The sequence below is a fragment of the Oikopleura dioica genome, chromosome XSR (assembly GCF_907165135.1).
Source record: "Oikopleura dioica chromosome XSR, OKI2018_I68_1.0, whole genome shotgun sequence".
Taxonomy (NCBI): domain Eukaryota; kingdom Metazoa; phylum Chordata; class Appendicularia; order Copelata; family Oikopleuridae; genus Oikopleura; species Oikopleura dioica.
In genome coordinates this window covers 9,459,079-9,471,928 of record NC_137294.1, presented here as the reverse complement: position 1 = coordinate 9,471,928, position 12,850 = coordinate 9,459,079, and the positions used below count along the sequence as shown (strand labels likewise).

At 41.8% G+C, this 12,850-nt stretch overlaps 4 protein-coding genes across 7 annotated transcripts; all 4 read right to left on the bottom strand.

Annotated features, from left to right (window-relative positions):
* Positions 1-284: 284 nt before the first annotated feature.
* Positions 285-1,621, bottom strand: LOC145707062 (interferon-stimulated 20 kDa exonuclease-like 2). Its single transcript, XM_081784540.1, has 4 exons — positions 1,416-1,621; positions 1,039-1,361; positions 488-998; positions 285-447 (listed from the first exon to the last, which is right to left on the bottom strand). The coding sequence occupies exons 1-3, from the start codon at positions 1,612-1,614 to the stop codon at positions 885-887; spliced, it is 636 nt and encodes a 211-aa protein (XP_081640666.1). The 5' UTR covers positions 1,615-1,621; the 3' UTR covers positions 285-447; positions 488-884.
* Positions 1,622-1,705: 84 nt separating this feature from the next.
* LOC145707086 (uncharacterized) lies at positions 1,706-7,757 on the bottom strand. Of its 4 annotated transcripts, none has more exons than XM_081784565.1 (13): positions 7,566-7,757; positions 6,160-6,346; positions 5,990-6,113; positions 5,767-5,943; positions 5,258-5,624; positions 5,161-5,217; positions 3,622-4,171; positions 3,335-3,497; positions 3,131-3,291; positions 2,988-3,086; positions 2,803-2,941; positions 2,547-2,624; positions 1,706-2,502 (listed from the first exon to the last, which is right to left on the bottom strand). In XM_081784565.1, the coding sequence occupies exons 1-13, from the start codon at positions 7,622-7,624 to the stop codon at positions 2,447-2,449; spliced, it is 2,217 nt and encodes a 738-aa protein (XP_081640691.1). In that variant the 5' UTR covers positions 7,625-7,757; the 3' UTR covers positions 1,706-2,446. The 4 variants fall into 4 exon arrangements, with proteins under 4 accessions (XP_081640691.1, XP_081640694.1, XP_081640695.1 ...); XM_081784568.1 differs by having other exon boundaries at positions 2,547-2,594; positions 2,812-2,941; XM_081784569.1 differs by having other exon boundaries at positions 2,547-2,602; positions 2,820-2,941.
* Positions 7,758-8,064: 307 nt separating this feature from the next.
* LOC145709208 (uncharacterized) lies at positions 8,065-8,489 on the bottom strand. Its single transcript, XM_081786889.1, has 2 exons — positions 8,309-8,489; positions 8,065-8,262 (listed from the first exon to the last, which is right to left on the bottom strand). Exons 1-2 carry the CDS (start codon positions 8,438-8,440, stop codon positions 8,065-8,067), a joined length of 330 nt encoding a protein of 109 aa, XP_081643015.1. The 5' UTR covers positions 8,441-8,489.
* An 861-nt stretch (positions 8,490-9,350) lies between these two features.
* LOC145709207 (chondroitin sulfate synthase 1-like) lies at positions 9,351-11,671 on the bottom strand. The gene is made up of 4 exons (XM_081786888.1): positions 11,136-11,671; positions 10,747-10,954; positions 9,692-9,936; positions 9,351-9,648 (listed from the first exon to the last, which is right to left on the bottom strand). Exons 1-4 carry the CDS (start codon positions 11,669-11,671, stop codon positions 9,351-9,353), a joined length of 1,287 nt encoding a protein of 428 aa, XP_081643014.1.
* Between the last annotated feature and the right edge of the window lie 1,179 nt (positions 11,672-12,850).

Here is a 12,850-nt window from a genome sequence, read left to right as displayed (position 1 = left end):
AGTTCGCTCGTTCTTTTTCTTTATCCAATAATTCGGTTTTCGATGCAAGCTCGTTCTCAAGCTCAACTTTTTGCTGCTCGTAGAATTCGAGCCTGGCTTCCATCTCTTTTAGAGAGGCCTTTTTTTCTTTGAGCTGTGTCCAGCTTTGGTTTCGCTCCTTTTCGACGCTATCCAGAGTCTTCTTCAGAATATCGTTGTCATCCTTTCAAGAGGTTGAAAGAAGATATTCTTACTACAGTAATCGAAGAACATAATAAATTTGAATTATTTTTCCTCCTTCCTTGAATTGCTGAGCTTGCACAGTAAGCTGCTGGAGTCGGACTTTAGAAATCATGACATTGCTATCCAGCTTCTTCCTTACACCGGATACGTCTTTCTTGCTGAGATAGTTGGGTTTAGTAGCCAACGATCTCTTTGCTTGCTGGGTACCCTTCGGCGCGATCCTCACTAGAAAAGCTTTATAGAAATCCTAGTAGACCAAGGGTACCTGCGATTGAGCGGTCGATTTCTTTTGGATCATAGTCGCCTGGGCCAGGGTTCTTTGCTTTGGAAGCTTCCTCGGATATCAAAACTCGTGGCAACTTCGAAAACGACATTTTTCGTCTACGTGTAGAAAGTGTGTGTTTTCTCTCTCTCTCGAAAGGCAACTCTGAAAATCGCAGCTTAAAATCAGAAAAATATAAACGGCGCCCCGCAGACGAGAAGAGGTCAAAAGGGTCACCTTTTCACAGATTATCGATGAGGAGCGAAAAAATAATCTGGTGATCGAAAACTTAACCGTCCAAACTTGTAACAAGTCGATTGGTCAAAACGCGGTAAAAAAGAGAAAGAAGTAGATATCCGTTTCAAGCTTGAATATTCTAATTGTAAGCTTCTAAAAAAAGTCAATCTTCTTCTTCGGACCATTCACTCAGACTTTCTTCGTCCTCCCAAAATTTGTCGTCAAACAAATCTTCCCCAGCAAGGTCTGGATTTTTCAGCTCCCATTCTTTCTGAATCTAAAACATTTTTTAAACCAATTTTTGCGCTTTGTTATACCAATCTAAACAAATCCATCGTCGCCGTTGCATCTTCCACGGAAGAATGCCCTTTATTTCCCGTCTGTATCTGCCTGTCCAATAGGGCAGTGGACAACCTTTTGAGCGAGATTCTTTGGCGTTTGATCAGCTCCTCATCCGAATCAGGGTCCTCTGGATTTGCAGTTCGCCAGAAACGCAGTTTCAACTGCGGCAATTCAGATATGTCCACGATCGCCTTGCACGGGCATCTCATAAGACTTTTCAAATCCGTGTTTACTGTGTGTCCGATTATTACCGCGTCTTTAAGTATTTCTCGAACTTGGCTCTGCACTTCGCTCATCTCTAAATTGTTCAATAAACACAATTCAATATTGTGCATTTAATCTAAAGCGCTACCTTTTCCTTTGTTCCCAATAAGTTCCTTGGTGATGCCCGACCATCGTGTTCGATAGTCGATTATGCATCCGCCCGGCGGTATGACATACTCGTCAAGGACAACTCGGGAATTTTCATCAACTATGCTCACTCGTGCAAGAGCGTTTTTTATCCAAAACGTCTCTACCATTTCGCAATCGATGGCCATGTATTTTGCCATTTTCTGAAAAGCACAACTTCAAATGACCTTTCTCTATTCTCTTCAAATGACCTTTCTCTATTCTACGACGAATATCCACACAACATCGGAATCGGTTGCTTTTGTTATTTTTATTTACTAATTTATGTACATTCGAAAATAAGAAGCTACTTTGCAGAACAGGCTAGAAAGCTTGAGATGAGTAGATTTTCAGAAAATAATAGTTTTAAGGTCCAGACCTTGGAAGAGTAGTTTTAGGTAAAAATGGGCAAAAATTGGTTCGCACGCTAGTGTGGGTCGTACTGTAATTTGAGGCAAAATCTTGAACTCGCTGAAGAAATATTAAGATTCGCCAAAACTTTTAAATAAATTCCAGTTATTTAAAAATAAAGGGAAATGATCCAATAATTGGGTTCTTTGAGGATGGTCTTAGCCGTGCAAGAAAAAAAAGGTTTCTTTGGACGAAAGTGAATAAAAATCCAAAAATTAAAAATGTCAGTCAAATCCCGCGAAAAGTCTCTTTTGATTATCGTAAAAAGTGCTCTGACGAAAACAAACAGTGTCCGTTGACTTTTATAGATCCGGCATTATTTACTACTTTAAAATTTTAACAGCAAAAGAGAAATTTCGCGCAATTCAGAAAAGCATTTTTGAAAACGATTTCTGTTGATAAAAGCGCGTGATTAATTTGAAAAGTTAAATACTTGCTCGCACCACTCTTTATGGTTTGATTTAATGCTGTGGTAGTTTCATACGCAACTTATTCAGGTAGATTCAGGCGCTAATAAAAGGTAAAGATGAGAAATGAAGGGGAGCTGAAACAAGAGTCAGAGTTGAGAGATAAAGTTGAACTTTAGAGAGAGTCTCCATTGAGGGAAGTTGCTCTGGAAGTCGAAGGCGTAGAGTTTCCTAAAGAAGCAGTTTAACCGAAGTCGAAGGAAATTTGAGCCTACCAAGATTGATCCTTGCACGTCCAAGAATGCCGGCAGTATAGTTAAGCTGATCTGACGTCAACATTTCAGTAGATGATCCTTATCGTTTGCGTAATTTACGTTTCAAGCAAGCAAAAAAGTAACTAGCAACCCTAAATCGTCTACGACTCGTAGAGATCTATCTAACTACCGCTAAAACATTGTTGATTTGGTTCGTATACTAGCTAGACTGATCTAATTTGGCAAAAAGAAGCGAATGAAAAATGTGATGTCAAACCCAATGACTTGGACGAGATCTGGTGGTCGATTCCTTGTTTCAGCAAAGAATTCTTTTGCATGCGCGAGACCGTCGTAGCGAGCATCTTTTCCAACGCGTGCACCTTGTTTCGCAGTCGGATATTTTCGGCGTTGTCGCTCTGAAGAGAAGTGTTTAGAGAAGGGAATTCGGAAGAGAACGCTTACCTCCTGGGAGCAGGCTTTATACTGCATTTTCTGAAGCATCCTGCTCATCTCGTCCAACAACTGCACCAGATCATGCACTTCTTCAACCATCTCCTCTGTCTAAAGAAAACTTTAACGGAAAATAACTTGTCTAAGTGACTTACATCTTCGACACCAAGCTCCACTTTGTGGTAAATGGATTTCGATAGGAGCCGGCCTTGATTGAGACCTTCTCTGAGAGTCCGCAGATCGCTTCCAGAGGGCATGAAGTTGTCCTCTGCTCCACTCGAAAGGGGCGGGGTGAGGGGACCCTCCGTATCAAAGACTACCAAGAGGTTAAAAAAAATATAACTGTAATTATTACTCACATGATTTGCGTTTGTTGGAGTGTTTGATCGGTGACGAGTTTACAGCGGGGTGCATCTCGCGTTGAATCGCTTCCGCTCTCAACTTGTCGATTTCGCAGTCTTTTTGAGAAAGGGCGTCCCTGAGAGCACTCAATTCGTCGTTGTACAATGAAATAGTGGTTCCCTGAAGTAAGGCTTTAACAGAGAAAAAATTGTTAAGAGAAAAATGCTCAAATTTCGACAAAGAATGCGGTCGTTCATCATTAGAATACACAGGTGCGGAATATTCGAGAAGAGGCTCTACTCACCGAAACCTCCGTTTGACAGCCTGAATCAAAGGACAGAGGTCGTTTGCGTTCAGGCTTCGCGGAAGATACGGTTTGGTCCAATTTGAGACGCAAGTTTTGTAGATCCTGAACGATGCCCGGAAGAAGCTGCGCGTCGCTCAAGTCGTTCGGCGATGTTGGGTGGCCCGAGTCCATCGCTTCTAATTCTGATCGGAGTCGGCGCACGTCAAGCTCAGCTTTGGGCGAGTTGTGCAGTCCGGCAATCATTGACTTGATCTCGGTCAACATTGAAGTCAGTGGAAGAATTGAAGAGCGATTGTTCGAGTCGTAGTCGTAATCGGACTCGGAGGCGCAGTCGGACGTTGCCGACTCATCGCGATTTTCGAGTTCGCCTTCAAGCTTGCGAAGGGTTCGTCGCGCCGTGGAAATGAGCCGCCGTTGTTCGAGGTAATCAGCACGCTGAAGATCATCGAGCGTCGTACGCAGACGCGTGCATGAGAGGCGCGCCTGATCGAGCTGCCTTCTCAACGAGCTCAGCTCCTTGTTTTGGCCCTGCACAAGAGATTGATACCTGTAAAAGAAGTTTTAACAAAACGGAAATTTATTAGAAACGATAATTAGGAAATACCGCTTTAGCAGATTCTGGCAAGTTTTTACTAATTAGACTGGACATGCTAGAATTTGATAAAGCGTCGTAAAAAATGAATTACTCTCTACGCTTTCTTGCTGCGAGCCGAGGCCTTTTCGGCGGAAGAGGATGGAAAAAGAAGCGATCAAGATCCAAAGACTGATCTTCTTCGAGCTCACTGTGGCAGCTATAACCTGCTCGTTCAAAAAGATCAAGGTTCATCGCTTTTTTCTTTGATCTCTCTCTGACTTGAAAAAGCTCAAGTGATTCTAGCGTGCTCTAACTTCTAGGCTCGTTAGTCGAATTGATCTTGAAATGAAAACTAACTGTGTAATGTGTTTATCACTGTACGTGACACACTGGAGCTGAGCCAGAAATCGCCTAGCGATAAAGCTGAGCAAGTGATAAGAGTTTGCGAAAGTAAAGGTCAACCCGCAGCGAGCTTTTCACCAATTTAAGAACTATGTAAGCCAAATTCAGAGCCGTTCCGTGACCTCGGCAATTCACGCGTCTGCTGAGTTCTCAGTAGAGGGATGCCTCTTACGAGGATGCACGGATCGGCAGAAAAGGCACATTTTTCACCAAATTTATCGATGACACCGGTAAGGCTCTGATCCAAATCTCGAATACACGAGCCACCAAATTTACCGTCTTACAGTGCTACATGTTCTTCCGTTGTTCTATTTCTAGGGTTTTGATCTCGAATGGACTCGGAAAGGTACTTGATATCGCGCAGATTACTGCCGATATCGTGGATGTTCTCCTCAATGAGGCGCAGGTCCATCATGGATTTGCCGCGCGCGGGACTCTCGAAGTGAACGTTGCGCGATAAACGCCCACTCCCGTCCCTTTGGTAATCAAAGCGATGATCACTTTCGGTACGCTCGAGTCCAAACGGGGTCGACTGGTGATGTGCAGGGACGTTTCTATACCTTGACGATGATTCGTTGTATCGCGAAGGCGTTCCAACTGGAATTCGGAGGTCACGGCTAGAATACACTCAAGACTAGTTAAAACGATGAAGAATACCTCGAGCCATAAGATCGGACAGGACTGCTTGTTCTGTCCGATAGGTTTCCGACGGAAGTGGTCCGTTGCATCCGTCTTGAGTTCGTTTCTGGTCGTGGCAGTCGGGAACGCGGCGCATAGTCCAAATTTCGCGTTTGGCACGCCTTCTCGCACATTCTACTTTCACACTGGATCCCCATATCGTAAGAGCGGGGCTTTCTGGGTACACGACTGGCTTGGCTCGCCAGACGCACATTTTCAGCTCTGAGTCTTTCTACTTCGTCGACTAGGTCGTCGTTCTCGTCCTGCACACGTGCAAGTTCGCTTTCCTTTGCGGAAAGCTCGTCTTCTAGCGTTATATTATTGTTCTCCAAGTCTTCAATTTTGTCTTTTTGTTAAGTTCAGAAAAGTTACACACACTCTTCTGTCTTCCTTTTGTCATCTAAATCCTGGCGACAAAAAAGCCAGAACTTTTTAGAGAATTATGAGAAGGCGGAAGAGAATTATTTTTAATATGTTTTGAACTGGGCCTTGGAGCTCTCGATTTTCGTTGAGAGAATCGTTGAGTTGAATTTCGGTTGATTCGTAAGAATGGGCTGCTTTTTCCCGAGCTCGTCGAGCGTCGTCGCGCAGTCTTTCAATTTGCTTCTTCATCCGCTGCTTCTCTTCGTTCGCCTGTCGGAGCTCAGTCTGTAGCTTTGACAGCTCTGAAGAGAGACAGATGAGTACTTCTGCTCGGGAATGCATTCTTACCATTTTCTGCCTTTCCACGTAGCTTTTTTTCCTCGTCTACTTCCTTCTTGAGGCAGGAAATTCCTTTATTAGCAGCTTGAAGAAGTTTTTGGTTTTCGTCAAGCTCGGTTTTGAGTTCTTCGTTCTCAAAGACAAAATGTAAAATGTGAGCAAAACCAACGGAAACTCACCTCGACCTTTTGGTGCAGAATCGATTGGAAATCTTGACCGCCTTTGGAGTTCAGGTGCTCCTCCATGTGATAAATTCGTAGTTTTAAGTTGAAGTTTTCCTTCTCGATAGAGGAGATGTGTTCAGCGACATCGCGGTGGTTCTTGGTCTCTCCATCCGACCCATAACTCGGACTTGAAGCCTCCATCCTGAATTACTGCATTAGAGGAATACTAGCTTTTCATGCTGAATTTTTTGAATGACTTTTCGGAGACTCAGACTGGCGTTGTCAATAATCTTCTGATATTTTTAAAATTTCCGCGACATATTTTGACGTGAGTGTGTTTTTGTGTAATAACACCTGCCGACATTGTTCTTCTATTGATTCAACGGCGAAGTAAAAATATCGATTCGGAAGAAAAATGTAATCCTTTTCTAATTTTATCAAATCCGATTTGTCTACGCAATGCATTCACAAGTTTCTATTTATTACCTTTCACAGGGTGAGAATTCTGAACTATCTGACATTTTCTTGTACTCTCTATTTCTCCTTCTCTCTATTTTACAAGCTACACCTAAGCAAAAAGCATATTTACAATTTCTACAATCAAAAAAAATGCGAAGCGCGAGACTAAAGAGGGTGCAGTTTTGGGTCTACTAGAGCAGCTTTTTGGCTTCGCACGAGCTTTCAAAAATGAGCTGCTCCTGGCCAAAGCCTCAGCTGTCGCCTCTGACACGCAAAGAATCAAGCGACAAAATAAAAATATTCTTTCCAACTCTGAGAAGCAGCTCAAAGGCAAATTGCCGATTCTTGCTGGGTAACGACTTAGGAAGATCAAAAAGAGAAATGATAAAGGGCATGCTTTGAATGAATATTTCAATATTTCAGGCGCAAGAAAAAATCAGAAGGAAACAAAACAAAGGCCAGAGCATTCTGTTTCAAGGCAGAAATCACTCTCATCTACAAACCGCGTCAGTACGGAAATTTGCGAAGGCTAAACTTGTGAAATCAACGACGAGGAAAAATCTTTTCATCGAGCAATGAGGAAGCCCTTGACTACCTTACAGTAATGTCTGCAGAGCGTCAGTCAACTCAAACGAACAAGAAACCCTACGCGGCGCCATGAAAGGATTAAAGGTGCCAATTCGGAAAAAGTTACACAAAAATGTGAAAATAATCAAGTCGAGACTGACCGCCGTCACCTGTTTGTTCGGATTGCCGACGACAGTAATTACTTTATATCCCCGCCTTAGGCACACGCGGCTTTCTTTTCAATTCGAATTAAGAAAAAAATTCTAGCGACGAGAAGACAAGCTATTCTAGCATCAACCAGGAAAAAATATTTCAAGATTTCGTTTTCTAAACGCCGTAAAATATCATTCATATGATCTTCAAAGAAAAATAGACGAGCCAAAATACAATTTTACCTCATATTGAAGGACGACAAGTTGCTCTCTTCCTCGGCAGTCTCTTTTTCGCTATCCATCTTTTTTCGATCTTCAAAGAGCGCTTCGTAAATCTTTTTTCGGGGAGCTGGGCGTTCTCTTGATTTCTCAAAAGATAGGCTTCATGGTCAGAAATTTGAATTTTTGGTTTCGTTAGGGGTCAAAAAAGGCGGCGGCGCGGACGAGAGTGATTGTGGCTCAGCCTACGCGGCGCCTAACCAGGGGGCGCCAAATCACACCAAAATCCAACAAAAGGAAATCCCTTTCTGTGAGCACAGTCACTCCCTGGGACACACGGCAACTGCAACTGATAAGTTGAGTACGCAGCAACTGTTACCCAGCTTCAAACCGTTTCTATAATAATATGCGCATTATTTATCGTCGAAATCGACACTCCTTTCCGAACCAAAATTACTGCAGAATTTATCAATCAGACTTCTTTATTAGGAAGAGTGAACAGTAAGAGAGAGAGCGGGTAGATCTACCAGCCAAAGGCGGACTCTACTTCATATTCTTCATCACTTTCGAGGGCCTGAACTCCAACGCCGTCAATTTCGTGGAATTTTGTCTTGCAATGACGCTTGAAGAGCACTCTTGGTCTCTCCATGGTCGCAGCGTCTGCAGTATTGAACCCCTCCAAGTCGATCTTTTTTGGCGCAAGATGATTGACTGCCACTTGCTAAAAGAATGAGATCAATTCCACTTTTACAATCTAACTGTCTTACGCAGGAGAATTTCACGTCGCCGAGGGGAGTTGTCGGGAGCTTTTTGTGGAGAGCTTGGATGAGATCCTCCACTTCGGTTCTTAGCTGAGCGTTCTCGTCTTGAGTCAAGTCGACCACCGCGTGTTCGTCCATCTCATTGCAAATAGGCCTTTCTTTTAGACTGAAAGCGTACAGTTCCAGCTGTTTTCCATCCTGCAATTGTATTTATAAGAAACTAACTTAACGATAGTTACTTACGTCGGTTCCAATCTTCATGATGACTTTCGAGAGCCATCCGTTTTCTGCCATCATGAAAATTTTTTGGATCAATTTCTTCAAGAAAATAGCTTCGCTACTTCCGCTCAAATCATATGGATTGAGAACCTGAGAATAATAATAATCGCTGAAATAATAATTTGCTCGATGTACCTGAACTTTCACATCTCCCGCTATCTTCAGTATGAATTCGTCTTTTGGTACGCCTAGTCGTTTCCTGCAGATTTCGGAAATTCCGATCAAAAGCAACCTCTTTGAGAATCGTCTCGACGAAAAGACGGATATTGGTGGCTTTTGATAGAGAAACTCCGTCGCTGTTTCTGAAGTTTACTTTTTATAATGTGGAATTCTCTTGAGTGAATTACCCTTTTTGAAGGGGCGAATCATCTGTAAAGTCGAGGGGCCATCTCCAGATGTAAGATCAAGAGACTGAGTCGTTTCTTCTTCAGCTCGTCGTTTTGGCATTTTCTCTTTTTTTTTTAAGAAAAAATGACAGTTTTGGACGAGTCACGACCGTTTAAATATGCCTCGAAACACGTGGTTAGAGAGAAACGAAGCCAATCAGGCTCCTGCAAAGTTTTGAGTCGAAGGAATCGTCCATTGCACTAGCGCGGGCCGGGCGCGTTGAAATCATAGATGACTATTTTCGGCTCGTCTTTTTGACTTTGACAGCCCCGACCCAACATATTACTTTCCTCTCTCTTTCTGTTGCCATCCTTTTTTATGAAAACTCAAATCACCGAATACTGTCTTCAAGCGGATTTATTCAGGCATTTATCAAATTTTATCACTTTATTAATTTCTCAAGTGCAAGTTTGTACAGCTGGAATTGGTCCGCTTTGTGGGACATTTTTGATTTTCTGCAGTCAGTCAACGTTTTGGGAAGCAGACTAAGATGGCATTTCTTTTTGTGAAAGATGTGACGAATTCCGGGGTCGATAGCGCGAACGGTTTCAAATTTCTGGAGTACTTTTGAGTAAAACTGAACAGTTATCAAATCAAACACGCACCTTCTATCTACCTCTACGTCTTCACCTCCCCAGCCAGATCGAGACATTCGAAATCCGCCGCTCTTTTGGAAATCGCTGCAACTCACACAGTTATTATGGTAATCTCTCCACAACATACCTTAGAAACATTGAAAACATCCCATATGAGAATCTACGCCAAAAGCCATTTTTGCGGTCTTCATATTCACTAAAGAAAACAGGAAAATAAGCTCGTCCGGGCTCCGTCAAAAGTCTGATCCTCCTGACTGTGTCCATTGATATCTGCAGATCCACGTCTGACACGAAAATGATGCGTTCTTTCTTCATTCTCATCAGCGCCCTTTGGAGAGCTATTCCTCTAGAGAAAGTCCCTTTGACGATGTTCTGAGCGAGGTTTATTTTTGAAACTACGTAGCTTGATGCTTAGAAATTAAAACCCGTAAATAATTGACTGTGTTTGGATATTTTTCTTTCCAGGGCTTGATGTTTGAGATAGTTTCGTTTATAGTTTGGCTGTCTCCCATTATTGCGAAGAGTAGAGAAACTTCCATCCTTAGCGTTGACTTCCACCAGTCGAAAAATGTTGCTAATGCTGTCGACTTTCCGCTAATCGGTATGACAAATAGAACTTCGATGCTGTCAACAGATTTTAAATTGGTTTCCGGCGGGCCGTATTCCATCTTTGAATGAAAAAGACTGACTGAAGACTTGTTCGTGCTCGGGTCGATTGTTTGAAGGCGTGCGATTGCCTGGTTTTCGCTGTAATAGAACACTGGAATCTCAATTTGACCAATTTCTTCACCATCAAATAGACGATTTGAACTTTCTTGAAAGAGGGTCGTGAAAAACCTCGCCAAGGATTCGCAACAGCCTGATTGACTCGATCTTCTGAGCTTGTGTAAAGGCGCCATTCTGACATAGCGCTGAATACACTCTTCTGGTTACAGTTATTCCTAAATTCGCTCAGATATATCGCGCTCATATTGCTTGCCATTGATCTTTCGCGAAACTCAAGAAGCTTTATATTCTTTCTTTGAAAGGTTTCAAAAATAAAATGACTTGATTGGTTTTATTACTGTTTGAAACCATCCTTAATGTTTTCAACTTTTGACGTAGAATTATTGCATTCGTGAGACTTTGATATTTGGGGTCTTTATTTGCATGCAAAGTGATTGCATGTGAAACTGTTCGTGCCGAAATGTAGCCAAGATTATCATAGTAGCCGTAATCTTTTTTGAAATTGTTAAAAAATAACTTCGAAGCATCTTTCGCCGTCGTGCAAGAAACATTGAGATGATTCCAAAAGCACCGTCCGATTTCGACATCTTCGTGTTCTGAGTAGAGTTGTCTTGCACAAGTGAGTAAATGTGGACCGATTTGTCGAATTGCTTCATTGCTCAGTCTTTTTAAGAGTTTTGAAAAGATCAGATTAGGGCTAATATCCTTCTCGATGATATGATCATTGATATTAATAATATCCTATAAATTATAGGCTATAATATTATACGTATATATATATAAATATTATATCATAATATATTATATATGTATATATTATAAATAATATTCATATTATTGTCAACCCTTTCATGATGCTGGTTCCGCCCATACAATAAGTTTTGTTTCCTTCTACAAAATCAGCGGAGTGCCGCCCATAGCCAGGTGCTCCTATATAATGAACTCTCGTCGAGTTCAACTTTCGTAGAAACTTCTCCAATTCATCGCTATTCAAAAAGGCATCGTCGTCTATTCTTACAAACCAATCGTATTGGTGAATAAGGTGTCTCCAGGCATATCGGAATAAAGCAAAAGATTTCTTCTGCGGTGGGTAAACTTCATCCGGAACATTTGGAAATTCGATAACGTCATTAAATTTTCGACTTGTCTGATGCCGTACAAAAGCCACTTGAAACCCTCGCGACTTCGCGGCGATTCCCCAAGTATTTCTTATTGCTTTTTCCCTCTGTATGTACTTCGTTGTTGTTAGCACAAAAATAATCCCAATATTTCTCCTTCTCGGGCAGCGAATGAATTTCCTACTAGTTTTTTCTCTGATGAAGTGGCCGATTAAAAAACCGATTATTGTTGATATAAAAAGCTGTTTTAGTACTTTTCTCATCGAAGGTAAAGAAATACTTGGGACTGAATTCAAAAATAAGCTTGAAAGCGATATGGGTTCCATTGAGCGCTTTACAATGCAAAATTGATGACGACACAAGCAGCTTCACCTGCTCTTGAATTGATTATTCCAACGGCGAAAAACTTGGACTTGCAGTTTGCAGTGAGCGTATTTTGGAGAGAAAGAGCGAGCTTTAATATAGTTCTTCTTTCAAATTATCAAATCGCTATGCGGGTTCATTAAAAGAGCAATTAGATAGCTCAATATGTTGGTGCAAAGATCAGGGGAATCGATCCTGGATGCGAAACCCAATTAACACCGACGGCTTTCGGATTTAGGCACACATGGCTGAGGGAAAGAACAATTTCTTATTTTCATATGAGTAAGCTAGAGTTATTTAGAGAAAAGCTAGATGGCCTTGTTCATTTCTACCAAAGAGCAGAAGTCAATTTGGATGAATTCAGGGCCGTTTTTTTCATGAATTCAGCTAATTTACATATCATTTGATTCAATTGCATAACTTTTTGTGAAAAAAATATCAGAGAAGAGTTCTCCTTGGATAATGATAATCACAAAAGTTCGCTCACTCACAAGATTAAATTCCTAAGCAAAGCCCTTGTCGGTTTATCTCATGTTCCTGAAGGCTTTGGTTTTCTTAAAACAATAGATTTTATATAAAATCGTATTATGATAAATAACCAAGGAGAAGTGGAAATGAAAGGATACAATATAGACTTTGTTGTAGAAGTACTTCGCGGTCTGATTAGCCAGCTGCCAAAAGCTGAAAAGTGCTGCTCAGCAGATGATCATATTCACCAGACGAAGATGAAAAAAGTTTCGAAGCCCTACACGAGAGTCTCTTCGAATGTGTTCATTCTGCTCTTCTATTCTTGCGTCCAGCTCAACTGACAGAACTTCTCCTCTTTCTTGATGCCATGCTCAACCAAAACTATAAGGTGGAGTTCGTTTTAAGCCACACGCTGGATCTGGTTCTCCCGGTGCTCCTACTTCGCCTGAAATCCGAAGAAACTTGTAACCACGTTATCGACGCCGTAATTCCGAAACTATTGACGACGATAGTTTATCTCAATTTACCCAGTTCCCTCTACAAAGCCGTCGAAATACTCATGCAGCAGCGCGACTACATATGGCGAGATCTATTCCAATTGATTGCTTATG

Bases quoted from the DNA above. Each gene is read 5' to 3' on its own strand.
- LOC145707062 (XM_081784540.1), bottom strand. From the start codon at position 1,614: ATGGCAAAATACATGGCCATCGATTGCGAAATGGTAGAGACGTTTTGG. The intron at 1,362-1,415 runs GTAGCGCTTTAG...TGAACAATTTAG, and splicing joins TATTGGGAACAAAGGAAAAG to AGATGAGCGAAGTGCAGAGC. The intron at 999-1,038 runs GTATAACAAAGC...AAAATGTTTTAG, and splicing joins CGATGGATTTGTTTAGATTG to ATTCAGAAAGAATGGGAGCT.
- LOC145707086 (XM_081784565.1), bottom strand. From the start codon at position 7,624: ATGGATAGCGAAAAAGAGACTGCCGAGGAAGAGAGCAACTTGTCGTCC. The intron at 3,087-3,130 runs GTAAGTCACTTA...AGTTTTCTTTAG, and splicing joins TGGAGCTTGGTGTCGAAGAT to ACAGAGGAGATGGTTGAAGA. The intron at 2,503-2,546 runs GTAGGCTCAAAT...CTGCTTCTTTAG, and splicing joins ACGTGCAAGGATCAATCTTG to GAAACTCTACGCCTTCGACT.
- LOC145709208 (XM_081786889.1), bottom strand. From the start codon at position 8,440: ATGGACGAACACGCGGTGGTCGACTTGACTCAAGACGAGAACGCTCAG. The intron at 8,263-8,308 runs GTAAGACAGTTA...TCATTCTTTTAG, and splicing joins GCGACGTGAAATTCTCCTGC to CAAGTGGCAGTCAATCATCT.
- LOC145709207 (XM_081786888.1), bottom strand. From the start codon at position 11,671: ATGAGAAAAGTACTAAAACAGCTTTTTATATCAACAATAATCGGTTTT. The intron at 9,937-10,746 runs GCACGAACAGTT...AACCTCGCTCAG, and splicing joins ATAATCTTGGCTACATTTCG to AACATCGTCAAAGGGACTTT. The intron at 9,649-9,691 runs GTATGTTGTGGA...TGTGAGTTGCAG, and splicing joins ATGTTTTCAATGTTTCTAAG to CGATTTCCAAAAGAGCGGCG.